General features: G+C 51.5%; 1 protein-coding gene across 2 annotated transcripts; it reads left to right on the top strand.

The window, feature by feature from the left end:
• Positions 1–2,628: 2,628 nt before the first annotated feature.
• Positions 2,629–6,636, top strand: PTMS (parathymosin). Of its 2 annotated transcripts, XM_005523836.3 has the most exons (5): positions 2,629–3,244; positions 4,003–4,074; positions 4,796–4,877; positions 5,025–5,089; positions 5,691–5,877. In XM_005523836.3, exons 1-5 carry the CDS (start codon positions 3,197–3,199, stop codon positions 5,739–5,741), a joined length of 318 nt encoding a protein of 105 aa, XP_005523893.1. In that variant the 5' UTR covers positions 2,629–3,196; the 3' UTR covers positions 5,742–5,877. The 2 variants fall into 2 exon arrangements, with proteins under 2 accessions (XP_005523893.1, XP_087907278.1); XM_088051152.1 differs by lacking the exons at positions 2,629–3,244; positions 4,003–4,074 and having other exon boundaries at positions 4,806–4,877; positions 5,691–6,636.
• Positions 6,637–14,086: the final 7,450 nt, after the last annotated feature.

Below are 14,086 nucleotides of genomic sequence, written 5' to 3'. Positions count from 1 at the left end.
TATAGACAAAGACTACAGAACATACTGAGCGGGGACTGGCATCTGCAGAGCGCACAATGAGCGTACTTGCGTTTGCAACAAAGGGGAAAGCACAGATGGGGAGAGGAGCAGAGAAAAGCTGCAGATCGATCTGGCAGGCGAAATGCAAAGTGGCACATATCAGGTGGAGGAGCAGAAGTCACAGGGAAGAGCTAGGTGAGACAGTCAATGGATACCCTCAGGGCTTGAGGGAAGCAGCTGCACACTAGAAGCCCAGGGAATCTCACCACCGAGATTCAAAGGGCAAGAAGAGTCAGAATGCAGAAACAGGCAGGTCACAAGGAATGAAGGAGAGTTTCATGTTGGATTTAAGGGGAAAAGCATAGTTGATACAATCACGCAGGGCAAAATGGGACATGTGAAAAACAAAGGAGGGGATGCGAGATAAATTTTGTATGTAAGATACACGATGTCACAAAGAGAAGCCAGGGAGAGGGCCATGGGAAGAGTGCTGCCAAGAACACAGGTAGGAGACAAATGCCAAAAAGCCGCAGATGAAGTAAAAATTGCAAAGAGGATGTGGTGGGGAGCATGGAAGGGACAATGTGAGGTTGCACACTGCAAGTGCTGGGTAGGAAAGGAGAGGTCGCTACTGCCATGCCACAGGACCCAACAGCTGACCCAACAGCTCCATCCCACAGGCTGCTGGAAACAAGTTCCCTTTGCACATACAGGTGTTTGTCTATTTTGCATCCGTGGGTGCGCAGTCTGTGTCAACACGGAGCTTTGGGCACGGGAACACCTCTGAACATAATCCTTTGCTTTCTCCCCTCTAGGATGTTGTGTCAAGGCCTGTTTGTGCATTAATGTGAAGATGTCTTTGCCAAGGGATACATGTCAATGTAATTTTGTGCTTTTAGTAGTTGAGTGTGTAAAGGAAAAGGATAAAATCCTGGATTGGTGAGGAGAACAGCAGAGCAATGAGCCACACGCCTTCTGACAAGCAGAAGCAGAGAGGAACAACATCTGGACACTCTCTATAATTTTTTTTTTGATCCTATTTGTAGGTATATATCTAGAAATTAAGACTTTCTTCTTGCAAAAGAGAAGGATGAAAGAGGGGTACTTCAACCAAACAAGGGCTGGAATGCTGATAGCAGCTAGACCTGAGAAATTGGCCAGATGGGTTTTGTGAAGCAGTAGGGGAAAAAAAATTAGTGCATGAATTTTCATAATTTGGTTTATTTTGGTACTAGTCTAGATCTGTGCGTCTGAGTTACAGGACTGTTTTTTGGGGCAGGCACTCTGCACTGTGTGTAGCTGGGAAGAACGTCAATTAGTCAGATCATGAGAGAAGCAGCTGTAGCTGTGGAGGAGACGAGATGACAAGGTGGGGACCTTCTATCTCCCCGTCACACAGATGATAATTTATCTAATCTCTTTCATACTTTCCTTCAAGAGATACGTACTCAGTGCCCTCTGTTCCATGAATACCAATGGCTTTTGCTGTTAAACACTCAAACTGAGACACATTCGATTAAACTCAAGAGCACCAGTTCTAAATCCTGACTTTGCAGAGACGCTGAGTTTGTATCTGAAGGACAAGTAGGGCTTGTGTGCCTCAATACATTCTTCAACCAGATGGATTAATCACCTTGCCTTGTACCTGCGAGAATGACTCAGTACACGTGTACATCCCAATTCGCTCGTGTGCACGCTTAGTTCGGTATGTAGGTAGGCCTGCAAACACGTGCAGATTTATTTTCTTTTTTCTTTTGTATGAGCCTGTGACTAAGAGCGGGACAATATAAACCTTCTGGGATAGGTGAAGGGAATTTAGTCATCCCAGTCTGCTCAAGCTGGTAAACAATGGGCTGAAGCATGGCTACAGGAACATCTGTTTCGTTAGCAACAAATCCCTGCAGCTCCAAGTCACCACCTGCAGTTCTACAGGAAGGACCTTTGGCTAAAGGGAGACTCGGAGTTGGGCGGTGATCCTTCCCAGCCCGGAGGGAGGCACCGGCACAGCGTCTGCCCGAGTCTAGGCTCGAGGCAGGTGGGCGGCAGGGGTCACCGTTGTACGCCGTGCGCTGCCCGGCCGGCGGCCCTGAGCGGAAGATCGGTCCCGGGCGAGTCGGAGCCGAGCCCAGCGGGACATTGCTCGAACCACGGCGACGGGAGCGGCGCAACCCCCGCGCCCTCGCGCGCCTTCCCGGCGCCCCACGTGCCAGCGGCCCCTCCCGCCTCGCACTGCACCAAACGGCCCCGCGCTCCCGCCCCGCCGGCGCGCCGGCCCCCGCCAGCCAATGGGAAACCTGTTGCCAGGCAGAGAGCTCATTTGAATGGCCCAATCAGGCGTCCCAGCCCGAGCCCCTCCTTATATGGGGAGCGGGGGATGCGATCGCTAATCCGCCCCCCCGACAGGGCCGGCTGCCCCGCCCACTCTCTTCGCGAAGCACCGCCCACTGCCTGCACGAGGCCCCGCCCACTGTCTCCGCCGCGCGCAGAGCGCGGGAAAAGCGCCCAGCTCCGGGCGGGCAGGAGGGGGGGGGGAAGGTGGGGAGGGAAGAAGGGGAGGGGCGGGAGGAGGCCCGCCGCCGGGAGCGCTTCCAGCGGGAGGAAGGGCGGGCAGCTGGAGTGGAAAATTCCAGGCAGGAGGCCGCGTGTCGCCAGCGCTGCCCTCCCACACGGCCCCGCAGCGCCGCTTCTCGCCTCCCCCGGATTCCTCCTGGAGAGCCAGCCCGCCTGTACGGGCGGCTCCCCTGGCGTGCTGCGGGTAGAGGGCTCGGCTCTCCGGACACTGCCCGTCGGAGCCGGAGCACCTCGGCGCGGAGCGGGGCTTTCGGCTGGCCTCGACGGGGCCGTGCGGCGCCTTGTGGGGACCCGCGGTGCGCCCCGCTGCCGGGCGGCCGCGGCTGAGCGCACATTGTTCTAGCGGCCCGTCCCTCTCCCCTCCCTCCTCCGCCTCCCGTCCCTCTCTCCTCCCTCCCCAGGTCCCTCCTTCCCTCGTCACCGGCGCTGTATAAATCCCCTGCCCCGGCGGATCCCCCCACCGCGGGAGACCCTGGTACTTTGGCCCCCGGGGCGGGATCCTGCCGCCGCCTACGGACCGCTGGGACTTCGCGCTCCCGCCGCTGACCCCTCCTCGCTCTCGCCCTCTCTTCCCTCCCTCGCACGGTTCCCACCGGCCTCTTCCCTTCGCAACCGGGGGGCCAGGATGTCGGAAAAACGCGTCGAGGAGGCACCGGCAGAGCTGAGCGCTAAGGTGAGACACCTCCCTCCCCTCCCGCTCCCCTCTTCCCATCCTCGCAACCGGCCGCGCTCCCGACGGGAGGGGAGGGAATGGGCTCGGCGGGGGAAGTGTGGGGGGGGGGGGGGGGGGTGCCGAGGGCTCTGTGAGGTGCCCTGACGGCGGGGGGCGCACGCGGCCCCTCGCGCGCCGCCCGGCCAATGAGGGGGCGGGGGCGGGGCGGGGGGGCCCCCGAGGGCCCTCGCGCCCCCCGCCCCGCCCCTGCCCCCCATTGGCCGGGCGGCGCGAGCGCGCGCTGGGTTCGGCTCCGCTCGGAGCCGGGGCGGCGGGGGGGGTGATGGGGGGGCCGGGAAGCGGTGTCACGGCGGAACAGGAGGAAAGTTGTGTGGACACACAGCGCGGGCCTTCGGATGGCGGGGGAAGGAGGGAGGGGTGGAATGGAGAGAGAGAGAGGTCCGGAAACGCCTCGATCCTATGGTTGTTTTTTTTTTGTTTTTTTTGTTTTTTTAAAAAACAATTCGTTAAAACTCTTCCGTGCCACTCCTGGTTTCCACACGCGTGTGCGGGCTAAAAGTAGCTCTGACGCGCGTTCGCTGCTGTTTTCCTTTGTCAGGCGGGCGGATTTAACGCCTAATATGTCTCCTCGCCCGCTATTCCGCCTCTCCTCCAAGCCGTCTTTGTTTAGGCATCCCCGTCCTTTATTGCCGCTGACCGCCGGAATGTTGTTGGTTTTCCACCCCCTCCCCTCCCCCCGCACCTCATTTCTTATATAGGAAAGGAAAGAAAAGAAGGAAAAGATCGAAGAGAAAGCGGTCCACAAAGAAAAGAAGAAGGAGATAGTAGAGGTGAGGCCCTTCTGAGGGACAGATTTGGAGACGTCGGGGAGGTTTTTGTGCTCGCTTTGGGCAACAAATATGAAGGGAATATGGGAGATTAAGAAAGAGGGCAGGCCATGGGAGCTCCAGCATAGGGATAAAGGGAGAGTGAGCTCTTGGATAATTGTGGAAAATGAGCCTTGAAGGACTTAGTGTAGTCAGCACAGCCCATCAGGGAGAAAAAAGGTCAAAGAAGGGAATGGAGCTGAGAACAAGTGGGAGAATGTGGCACGGGAATTGTGGTCTTGCGCCCACTGAGGTATCCTGAGGTGCACAAGGAACATGTGTTGGAGAAGGTGGGGGGAGGAACAGTGAGGAAACGCACAGATTGATGGAGGTCGGGAGGGATCTGGAAGCAGATGTACCATGAGCCTCAGCTAAGTCATTAGCCTGTAATCACAGAGATGCTTTGGTTGTTGGGAGGGATGGCGGCAGCTCATCAGGATGTAAGCTGGTGGGAGGCAAGGAGCTTCATGTTGTTGGGGATGGACTGGAAGGATTGGCTTTGTGAATGAAGGCTGGCTGGGAGGAGTGTTCAGCAGGGGTGGTGGGAATAACGTTGTCGGAGTAACAATGCACTCAATTGCACTCCTGAAGTGGCTGGAGCTCTGGAAATTGTGCTCGTAGCAAAGAGCATGTGGAAAGGTCATCCTGGCACCAGTTTCTTCTCTGACCAATTTGTTTCATTCAGGATGAGGAGAATGGAGCTGATGAGGATGATGAAGAGAATCCTGATGATGTGGATGAAGAAGAAGGTGGTGATGAGGATGAAGGTAGGGAAAATTGAAAAAATAGGAGGCTGCAGAGGAATAGAGGATTGTGGAGGGAAATTCCTTCTCTGAGCTCTTGATTCTGAGGTTACATTCCATTAAATGCTGCTTCAGTTTAACCTGCAGTTTTCCTTTCTTGCTTATGCTTAGAAGCAGATGAGAATGGGCAAGAGCAAGATGGCCATGCAGAGAAACGATCTGCAGAGGAGGAGGAGGTGAGTAGTAGTGTGAGAATAATGGTGGGGAGAAGGAAGCTACTTGCTGTTTGTTGATCAAATCCATGTGGATGCTGCTGCTGAGAATCTCAAATTGGCCTTGGGTCTCGTTGCTTCAGCAGCAGATGGGTAAACAAATCCGATGTGGCAAGGGGATAGTAAATTACTGTATGCTCCTTGTAAGATCCAGGTCCTTCCACCAGCAGTCATGGTGCTGAGTAAGTGGGAGAGAGTCGAGGTGCTGAAGGTTGTGCTTGGCGATGACTTCTGAACTACCTGTGTCTTCTGGGCTTCGGGCCAGGAGATGGACTTGTAAGGGTGGACCCTGGGGTCTGTCTGGAGTGCTGTGAGCCTCGGCTTCTTACACCTCCTGGAAGTAACAGCATGGGAACAGTGTCCATATGAAGGAACTGTCCACATCTTAACCAACAGAACAGCTGTCTTGGGCACTCCAGGGTACTTCAGAGAGGAGTGGATTTAGGGTGGGCCTAACAGAGATTTCCATATGGAGGAAAGAGCAGCAGTTTTGTGGAGAAATTATGTACCTTGGGGTGGTGTCTGTTTGATGGCAACTTCTTTTTCCTCCCCCTGGCGGATGCAGGATGAAGTGGATCCAAAGAGACAGAAGACAGAAAACGGCTCTTCAGCTTGAGTCCTCCCCTCCCATTTCCCCTGTTCCGTCCATCTCTCCTCCTCCATTCCAGCCTGTGCTTGCACTGCCCGTTAGCCTCTGGCTTCACACAATCTCAGATGAGGAAAGATTAGAAATGCTCTCAAACGGGGAAGACAGCAGTTCCCTTCTCACTCAAAGACCTAACCTGTCCATGACATTGCCCAGCTGAAGTTATCCCGGTCCCCTGCATCCCTTCACCGCGCCCCACTTACCAGTGCTCCTCTTCCCTCAAGAATCTCATGGTTTCCTGGGCACACGACCTCGCCAGGCACTTCACGTGGCAAAGCACCTCCCGTCCCCTTGTCACCTGCCTGCCTATTCTTGTCACTGGTATGAGATTCTTGAGAACTCCTGCTCCCCAGCCCTGCTGCCAGAGCTCCTCCCTGAGCCAGGAGGTGCGGGCACAGATCTCATGGTGCGTTCCCCAGTCCTAGGCCTCTTCTCATCCACTTTCCCGCTGAACCCTGAGAGACAAAGACAAAGAATATTACGAGCAAGTAATGGTTCTATTAAGCGACACACGGAGACAGGATTTATTTTAAGCTTTTCTTTTTTTTCCAAGTTTACATGACAGCAAGCTGGCCCTCGTGAATTTTTCAGAAGATAAGGGTTGCTTTTATATATGAATTTCATCTGAGCTGTGTATTTTTTTAATTTGAGGCTTTTTTAAAACAAATCAAGAGAGAAACAATTGGGGACCAAACTTTGATTTCCATTTTTTCCCTTCAGATTTTCTTGTGACCATTTTTTGTAAATTAAAGGCAATATAGCCACAGCGTTTTCTATGGCACAGACATCACGAGGATGATAGATATAAATATATATATTGTTTTCAACAAGCACTGTAAATAAAAGCGTTTAAAAATATTTCAAACCCCTGGCGTGGAAGGCTGTGTCTTCACATCCTGCAGGGGTCAGTGGGAGTTGGCTTTGGGGGAAGAGCGGGTGGCTTGCCCAGCAGTGGGTGGAGAGGGGAGCTAGAGGTTGATCAAAGGGCAGGTGTTGGTTATTTAAGCATGTTTGAGTCCTGCTCCCCCTGTCACGCTGCAGTTACAGTGAGGGCATGGCACAAACGCAGGACGAAGCTCCAGGGCTGTTCTGAATCTCTCGGAAGTTCTGTTGGGCCCCGGCACGGGGCAGGAGGGGTTTGGCAAAGGGAAACCAAGCTGTAGCTGCTGGATGCAGCCCGGTGTTGCCGTCACCGTACACTGCCCCGTGGCCCCCTGCCCTGGCTGGCTTCAGGCGTGACTCACACGGCACCAGTCGCAGAGACCAGGGAGTGTTCTGAGAGACAAGAGCTTCAGTTCTTTGTCCCGCCAGCTGCCTTGGGGAGAGCTGTCAAACGTTTTGTCTTTTTATCTGCACAGACCTTTAAAGCTGCTGTTCGTGTTTCTTCTTTTTAAACTTGTACTTTGGCAGTCGCGCAACGAGCCACCGGGAGCTGTAAATAATACCAACTTTTGTGTGAGCGTCAGCGGCTTTGTGCTTGTCCAACTGCAGCAGCGGATCAGACACTGGAAGCGCAAACACTTACTTGTCTCCAGAGGGGGAAAGCATCCACTGTCATTTTCTCCAAATGCCGGTGTCGGGCTGCAGGGCTGCGCAGAGGGACAATGCTGCTGCCAAGGCCCCGCTGCCTGTGGGTGCCTCCTGGGTGGGATCACGCTGCACCTCGCTCCAGCACCCATTCCTGGTGGAACTGCCGGCAGCTGGAGCCACAGTCAGCTTGGGTGCCTGCCCCTGAGAGCTGCATTCCAAGAGCAGGTTGCTGCTGGCTGCTCCCACCTTGGGTGCTGGGATCAATGGGCTGCTCCAGCCCGCACGTACCTCGGAGCTGCGCTGCTGCAATTTGGGATTCCCAGCATTGCTCCATTTAAAAAAACGACAGATTCTAGTCTCTGTTCCAGATTTGGGCAAGTCCTCAGGACTTCCCCAAACTTTCTGCTCGGCAGCCAGCTTTTACTGCCCGCTACTGAAGACAAATTATCAGCAGATGATACAATCTATGCACAGGCAGATTACAGTTTTAATACTTCCTCCCCACCACCACTGCAGTGCCTGGCTAGGGGCAGTGAAGAATGTGCTTGCCAATGAGAAATTATGGAAGCATAATTCCATCTCTGCTTCCTATGTGGATGCAACACCACTACCACTGGCTCTATCCAGGCAGTCATCCAGAAGGAAGTGGGGCAGCAGCTGACTATTAGGCCAGCACAATGTGAGCGGCCACCCTTCCTTTCCTCTGAGGGAAATACTGCAGGACAGAGGGAAGTGACAAAGGGCTGCCAGACAGCTTCTCCATGTCTCTATGGGCCCCTTGATTCCACAGTTTCTACTGTTTCTTCCATCTTACTCATTTTTATTGAACACCTTTGGCATTGTCTGTGGATAATTAGAAGATACAGCTAGAGATAAAGAAATAGAAAAATATCTGCTTTGGGGTTTTTTCCATATTGGTGACCCGCAGGGCATCATCTCTGACTTGAGATGAGGGCTACAGATAACACAATAGAAAATCACACAGTTTCTTCCTTTCCTGTAGATCTGCAAAGATCCATGCTGTATCCAGTGGTATTTTGGCTGACAGAGTGAGCTCAGCAAGCAGTTGCATAGGTTCCCAGAAAAAGTTGAGAATGCAGGGCTTTGCACTGTACTTCATCTCAAGCCTTCCTGTGTGCTTGGTTTGTGTCCGAGCCTGGCTTTATTCATCTTTCAGCCTAATTCTTCTTCCACAGTGAGACCAGTCGTGTCGTGCTGGTAAGAACAAAGGTAAGAACAAAGCCTGTCTTCACCAGTGATTCCTCAGAAATGGTGATGCCTTTTTGGGGCCTTATTCGTCTTTCTGGGCTCTGTGCTAATTCTCTGCTCATTTAATTTAATTCCTGTGACCATCTGTTAACCTCATCAGCTGGGGGCAGAACTCCCTCAGCTGTCCCTTCCTTGCTTCTGATGGAACCTTCTGTAAGCTTACAGCAGATCTGGTCCTGCCAGCCAAGCAGTGCCGGAGATTTCCTTCTTTCTTCTCCTCCTCCTCCTCCAGGTCTGCTTGCTTTGAGGGAATTGTGGAGGTGTCACAGTCGTGTTCTTGCGGGCTCTGCTAAACTTCCCTCTGCAATCTCTTCCTTGACAATTTCTGCCTCTGATGGCCCTTTTACGTGGTCTGGAAAAGCAAACGCTGATGGATGAAATGGCGCAGAGAGCAGGTAGAGCCACCTATGAGGACTCAGTTGGGTTCCTGTCCTAGCTTGGATGAGCAAGTGACCGCTCACTCCTTGGCAGGGATCACCGGGCAGGTGGGACCTGGACCCAGCAGAGTGACGAGCAAACCTCCTGAAGGCTGTGCTTGTGAGAGGGGTGCCAAACCTATCAGGACAGCTCTGGCTGCTGCAGGTGACCAACAACACTGCCTTGGGTGAATAAAACCTGATGATGCTTCTGGTTAAGCCACCTGATGTAGCTCTGGAATCAGCTCTGATGTGACCAAGGGAGTTGGGCTATGGATTGAGATGTCCCTTTCCACCTACCAATTTCTGTGATATATGAAGAAACAGAGGCCTGCCCTGGAAAATGTGAGCTGAGTCTGAAGATATTTTGAAGTGCTGAGCCCAGAAATGAATGCTCTTTGTATCGCATAGCTGTCACCTTCTCGTTTCCCTGTGGGCAAATGATCCCCTCTGCCCAGCTTCTTTTGTCTTTCACACCAGCTTTAACTCAATAGATGATACAAGACTGGAATAATCAAAACCATCACATGGGCAGAGTCGTGAACCCTCCTTCAGACCTGGAAAAAGTGAGCCCTCCAGCCACTACTGGTCTGGGAGGAAAACCCTTCTTGATTCAGGAAAGTCCATAATCACCTTGTTGCATTAGGTTTAAAAAACCAGTGAAGAAAATTATTTCTCCTCTCCCCCACTGCTCCCCCTGGGATCAGGGGCTTCTTTAGTCCCTTTGGTTAGGAGACACATTGCTCTGCCACTTCCCATATGCCATATGGGAATCTGAAACAACTTGCCTTCCCAGATCCTTAAGAAGCCCGTGTACTTTTCCCTCCCACCTCTCTCCCTTATTTCAAACACAGAGTCAAAGACAGCAGTGCTCACGGCTGCTCCAGTCTGTTTTCTCAGGGAAGGAGTCTGTGTTTACATGTGTGGGCTCAGGCTCAGGACATATTGCAGATGGACAGGACGTCTCATCAGTGGGTGAATTTGGGGTTTGCTTCTATGGAGAGTTGACCCCAGCTGGACCCCAGAGATCCACCAAAGCCTCTCTAATACTCCCCCTCTCAACAGGATGGGGGACAGAAAATACAGTAAAGGCTCATGTCAAGAAAGATTCATGGGTCAAGATAAGGACAGGGAGAGATCATTTACCAATTACTGTCACAGGCAAAACATGTTAGATTTGGGGAAAATTTAATTAAATTTGTTAATAATCAGATCAGAACAAGACAGTGAGAAAATAAAACCAAATCTTAAAATACCTTCCTCTCACCCCTCCTTTCTTCCTGGGCTCAATTTCACTCCAAATTTTCTCCTCCCCTCCAGCAGTGCAGGGATTTGCAGCCAGTTCATCACATGTAGTTTCTCACAGACACCACCCCTGGAGCCCTTCCATGACTAAAACCCTGCCATGCAAACCCAGTACAATTTCCTGGTGAGCTTTTATGGTTTTAGCAAAGCCTGGACAGTCACGGGGATGAGGAGAGACCGAAGGTCTCTAAGTGTTTGAGGGTCCCAGCCACACAATGTGGCTCATGGGCCCAGCGTGGTGCCACCAAGCACAGCTTTGCTCTTGTGGGAGGCATTTCCTGTTAGACACAGAAGAAGATGCTGTTCAGGATGCCTGAGTCCCAGCTGGAAGTATCTGTGCACAACTGCAGTTCCTCAGCTGAGCTTCACAGAGCTGGGGCATCAGAGCAGAAGAGCTTCACCTTGTCAGGTGTCCCTGTGCAGGCAGGATACGGCAGCAGGCTCCGTGACTTGCTGCACGTCACCCGTGGAAGGGGGCAGAAGAGCACACGACTCATGTGCTGTGGGTGGCACCTGCCTGGTGCTGCTTGTCACCAGGGGGCTGTAGGAGCTGCACATTCTATAGACCTCCAGTGGTTTTTGAAATGACGTTTACTGCTCCCATTCTCTAACATGTATCTTAAAGACTGCATCTCAGAAAGTCCAGGTCAGCTTTTCCCGTGTTCTATCATGGTACAAGACGCTTTATTCTCAGTTCAGTCCCTTAAGTCATGCAGTGGTGTCATGTCAGCATGGTGCTTGGCTACATGTCCTGTAATGAAGGATCTTGTCCCTAACTCCAAAATGTTACCAGGGCTCCCTGCATCCAAGATAGAAGATCCTGCATCCAGTAAAGGATGTAAGATGTAGCAAAAATAGCCAATTTCCAGAGCCCTGTGATTACCTGCGTCCACCAATACCTCGCTGGCAGCTCAGGTAGAGTCATGGCTTAGACTTTCCCTGGTCTTCCAACAATCCACACATCATTTTAGGATGCATTCTTTAGGCTGCACAATTTGTAATGAAAACTTTCAAAGCCCCTGGTCTGAAGCATCCTTCGGCAGCTTTTCTGTTGCTGCATATCCAAATGACTTGACAAAAAGGTCTTTGCTGGACAGCATTTCCCAGCATGAACCCAGGTAAGCTTGTCCATAAGCAAACCAGAAATCCCACTGGAAAACTTATAGCTGGTTGCTGTTTTCTTTTGGGAAATTTCTTGTTACTTATAATTTTTTTTCCTCTGTCAGATCCAGTTTTGAAAAGAGCTGAAGCTATCGAATATGGCTCCAAAAAACCTCCTGAGCTTCCAGGACAGCAGCATGGTAAATATGGACCCAGATTTGAGCTGGGAATTTGATGTTTCTTCACAAGGTAAATTTCACAGAAGATTCAGTAGGGATGTTTGGAAAAGCCAGCCTTGTAATTCAAATGAGTCAAGAGGTTTTGTTCATAACTAAAGAAAATACAGACTGCTCCAGGGTCTGTGAATCCCTTTCCATAGCTGTGGAAATAAGCATTCTGGTACAGCATTGCTAATGGTGTGCCATGCTGACCCTAGTTTCTCACTGGGAGAGTTGCTCACTGTTCTGCCTCAGTTTCTCTATGCTTTAAAGGGCCTTCAGACCAACTCTTGACTTCAGATCAAATCTCCCATCTGTGGCAGGATCCTTATAGGTGTTCCCAGTATCCCCCAGGGCTGATTTTGCTTTTACTTCCAGGTGTGAAAAGCCTACAGATGGGATTCCAGGCTGCAGACGGAAAGGAAGACAGGTGCCATGGAGTTGGGACAGAGTGGTGACACCAGCGGTGTCCCAGCAGAACACCTTAGTGCTGTACATGTTCTTACCACTGAGGACTCTGGGGTGACCTCCAGCAGGACCAAGTCCTCCTGCCTTAACTCAGGGCACAAAAGGCTGAGCCCTCATCTCGTTTTTCCAGACCTCTGCTTGTGCTGGAGAAGAGCAGCCCCCTGGCAGAACAGGCAGCACAGCCAGACATGGCTCAGGCCGGAACCTCTCGGCATGGAGTGTGCACCTTGTGCTGCTTTCCTTGATCCTCTGGGACAGATTTATCTCAGGGAGAGGAGAGGCATGGCTGGGTTCTGTAAGCTGGGCTTTCCAAGGGCCCCCTGGTGGCACCAAACCCGACGCATCCGTGAATGCACGGCTGGAAAACTGCGAGCAGACTTCATCCCAGTGTCTCTGTACCCAAAATACCGGGCACAGGGCAGGCTGTGAGCTGCCTCAGGAATGGCTCTGATCACACCAGCGGTGAACCCGGGGAACTGAGGAGTCCCTTTGTGGTCAGTCACGCTCGGATTGGTCTTGGCTGCATGTCCACAGGTTGATTTGAACGCACACAGGTATCTCTCTGTCTTCCAGGAGACACAGTCCTTTGCCTAGAGAGTCCAAGGCAAGCCCAAGGTACCTCTGCTCGAGAGGCACATATGGATTTTGGACCCTTTCCCAGTAGTGTTCCTTCCCTTACTGGATCCCTGAGGGTAGCCTTGGAGTTTTACTGTCCCAGCCTTAGGAAGTAGGGGCCTGTTTTTCTCACTGTCTACAGCTACAATTCTACGTGGCAGAAACAGCATTTTAAGAGTTTTCTGTCCCTTCCATCCTCAGCATGGTTTATCATCCACTCAGTCTTGCTCAGGCAGCTATCTGTAGGAACCTGCCATGGAAGTAATTTTAGTTCTTCCCTAGTCTAGTTACATACTCACATTTCCTTGTCCTTCTCCTTTTTAAACCAAAATTTTACATTTGGTCTGTCTTAGAACCCCATGAAGGACCATATTATCAGAAACTGTGCTGGAGACAGTGAATATGTAGCCAAGGGCTGTCATTCCCTGTGCCATTGAGACAGGAAGGCAAGCTTGGAAGAGCATCTCTTGGATCAGTTTCCTCATGAGAACAGCTGTGGAGTAAGGTGGAATCCCACCCTCGAGAACCTGGGAAGGTTTCCAGATCATCTTCTGACTCCTGAATGAGTATGCCACTTCACATTGAGAACTTCTGCTTTTTATATTGACCCCAAACATTTGCTTTTCACAGACCAGGAATTGCTGTTACTCTGGCTTGGTTTATTTTTTTTTTCCCTTTTGGATAACTACTCTTGTGCCAGTATGACTGTAGCCTCCTTTTCCATTATTAAGGCTTCTGAACTTTACCTTGGCTCATGACTGGACTATTTTTCCCATATTTCCTCCTCTGCACAAGCTGATCTGGTTTTACAGTTCAGACAGGGGGCACACAGAGCCCTTGGGGTTACCACTCCTCCACAGTTACTTTTATTTTGACTTAATAAGTAATACAGAGAAGAAAATTATAGTAATTAAAAAAATAATGAAAATATAGAAACCCCTGTATCTCCTTCAGGGCTGGAACAAATGAGCCTCTGAGCACCTGTAGCTAGGGAAAAAACAGGCAGTCCTTGCCAAACTCAGGGGAAAGTCCCCACACCCACATGCCACTGCCACCTCACTTCATTTGAGTCCAGGAGCTTTTTCCTTCTTTTTCCCTGTGGCTTATGTGCCTCAGCTCAGCAGTCATGCTCATCCACTGGTTCCCTCCACTGGAGTTTTCTTGCAGAGCAAGACAAGCTGGCTTTTCCTTCTGAGTCGTATAAAGGGCACACATGAACTCTTAGGGAGGCCCTGCAGTCAGGGCTGCAAGTAAGGGAAAAGGCTGGAGAAATCTGAGTAGATACTGGTTTTTTTTTTTTATGATGGTGATGGTCTGGCTCAATTTCCTTAATCCTGCAGAGTCCCATATCCTAGGGCTGAGCAAGAGGCTGCCTTCGACCATTTTTTGTGTT

The sequence above is a fragment of the Pseudopodoces humilis genome, chromosome 2 (genome assembly GCF_049639895.1).
Source record: "Pseudopodoces humilis isolate 2021_Gansu_Grassland_sample_001 chromosome 2, ASM4963989v1, whole genome shotgun sequence".
NCBI classification, from domain to species: domain Eukaryota; kingdom Metazoa; phylum Chordata; class Aves; order Passeriformes; family Paridae; genus Pseudopodoces; species Pseudopodoces humilis.
The sequence above is the reverse complement of the archived record's forward strand: the minus strand, read 5'-3'. Positions and strand labels throughout refer to the sequence as shown.

What these genes read in the sequence shown, in the direction of transcription:
- PTMS (XM_088051152.1), top strand. Translation starts at nt 4,806, where the DNA reads ATGGAGCTGATGAGGATGATGAAGAGAATCCTGATGATGTGGATGAAG. An exon ending in AGGTGGTGATGAGGATGAAG is followed by an intron (nt 4,878 to 5,024) that starts GTAGGGAAAATT and finishes GCTTATGCTTAG; the next exon opens with AAGCAGATGAGAATGGGCAA. An exon ending in GATCTGCAGAGGAGGAGGAG is followed by an intron (nt 5,090 to 5,690) that starts GTGAGTAGTAGT and finishes TGGCGGATGCAG; the next exon opens with GATGAAGTGGATCCAAAGAG.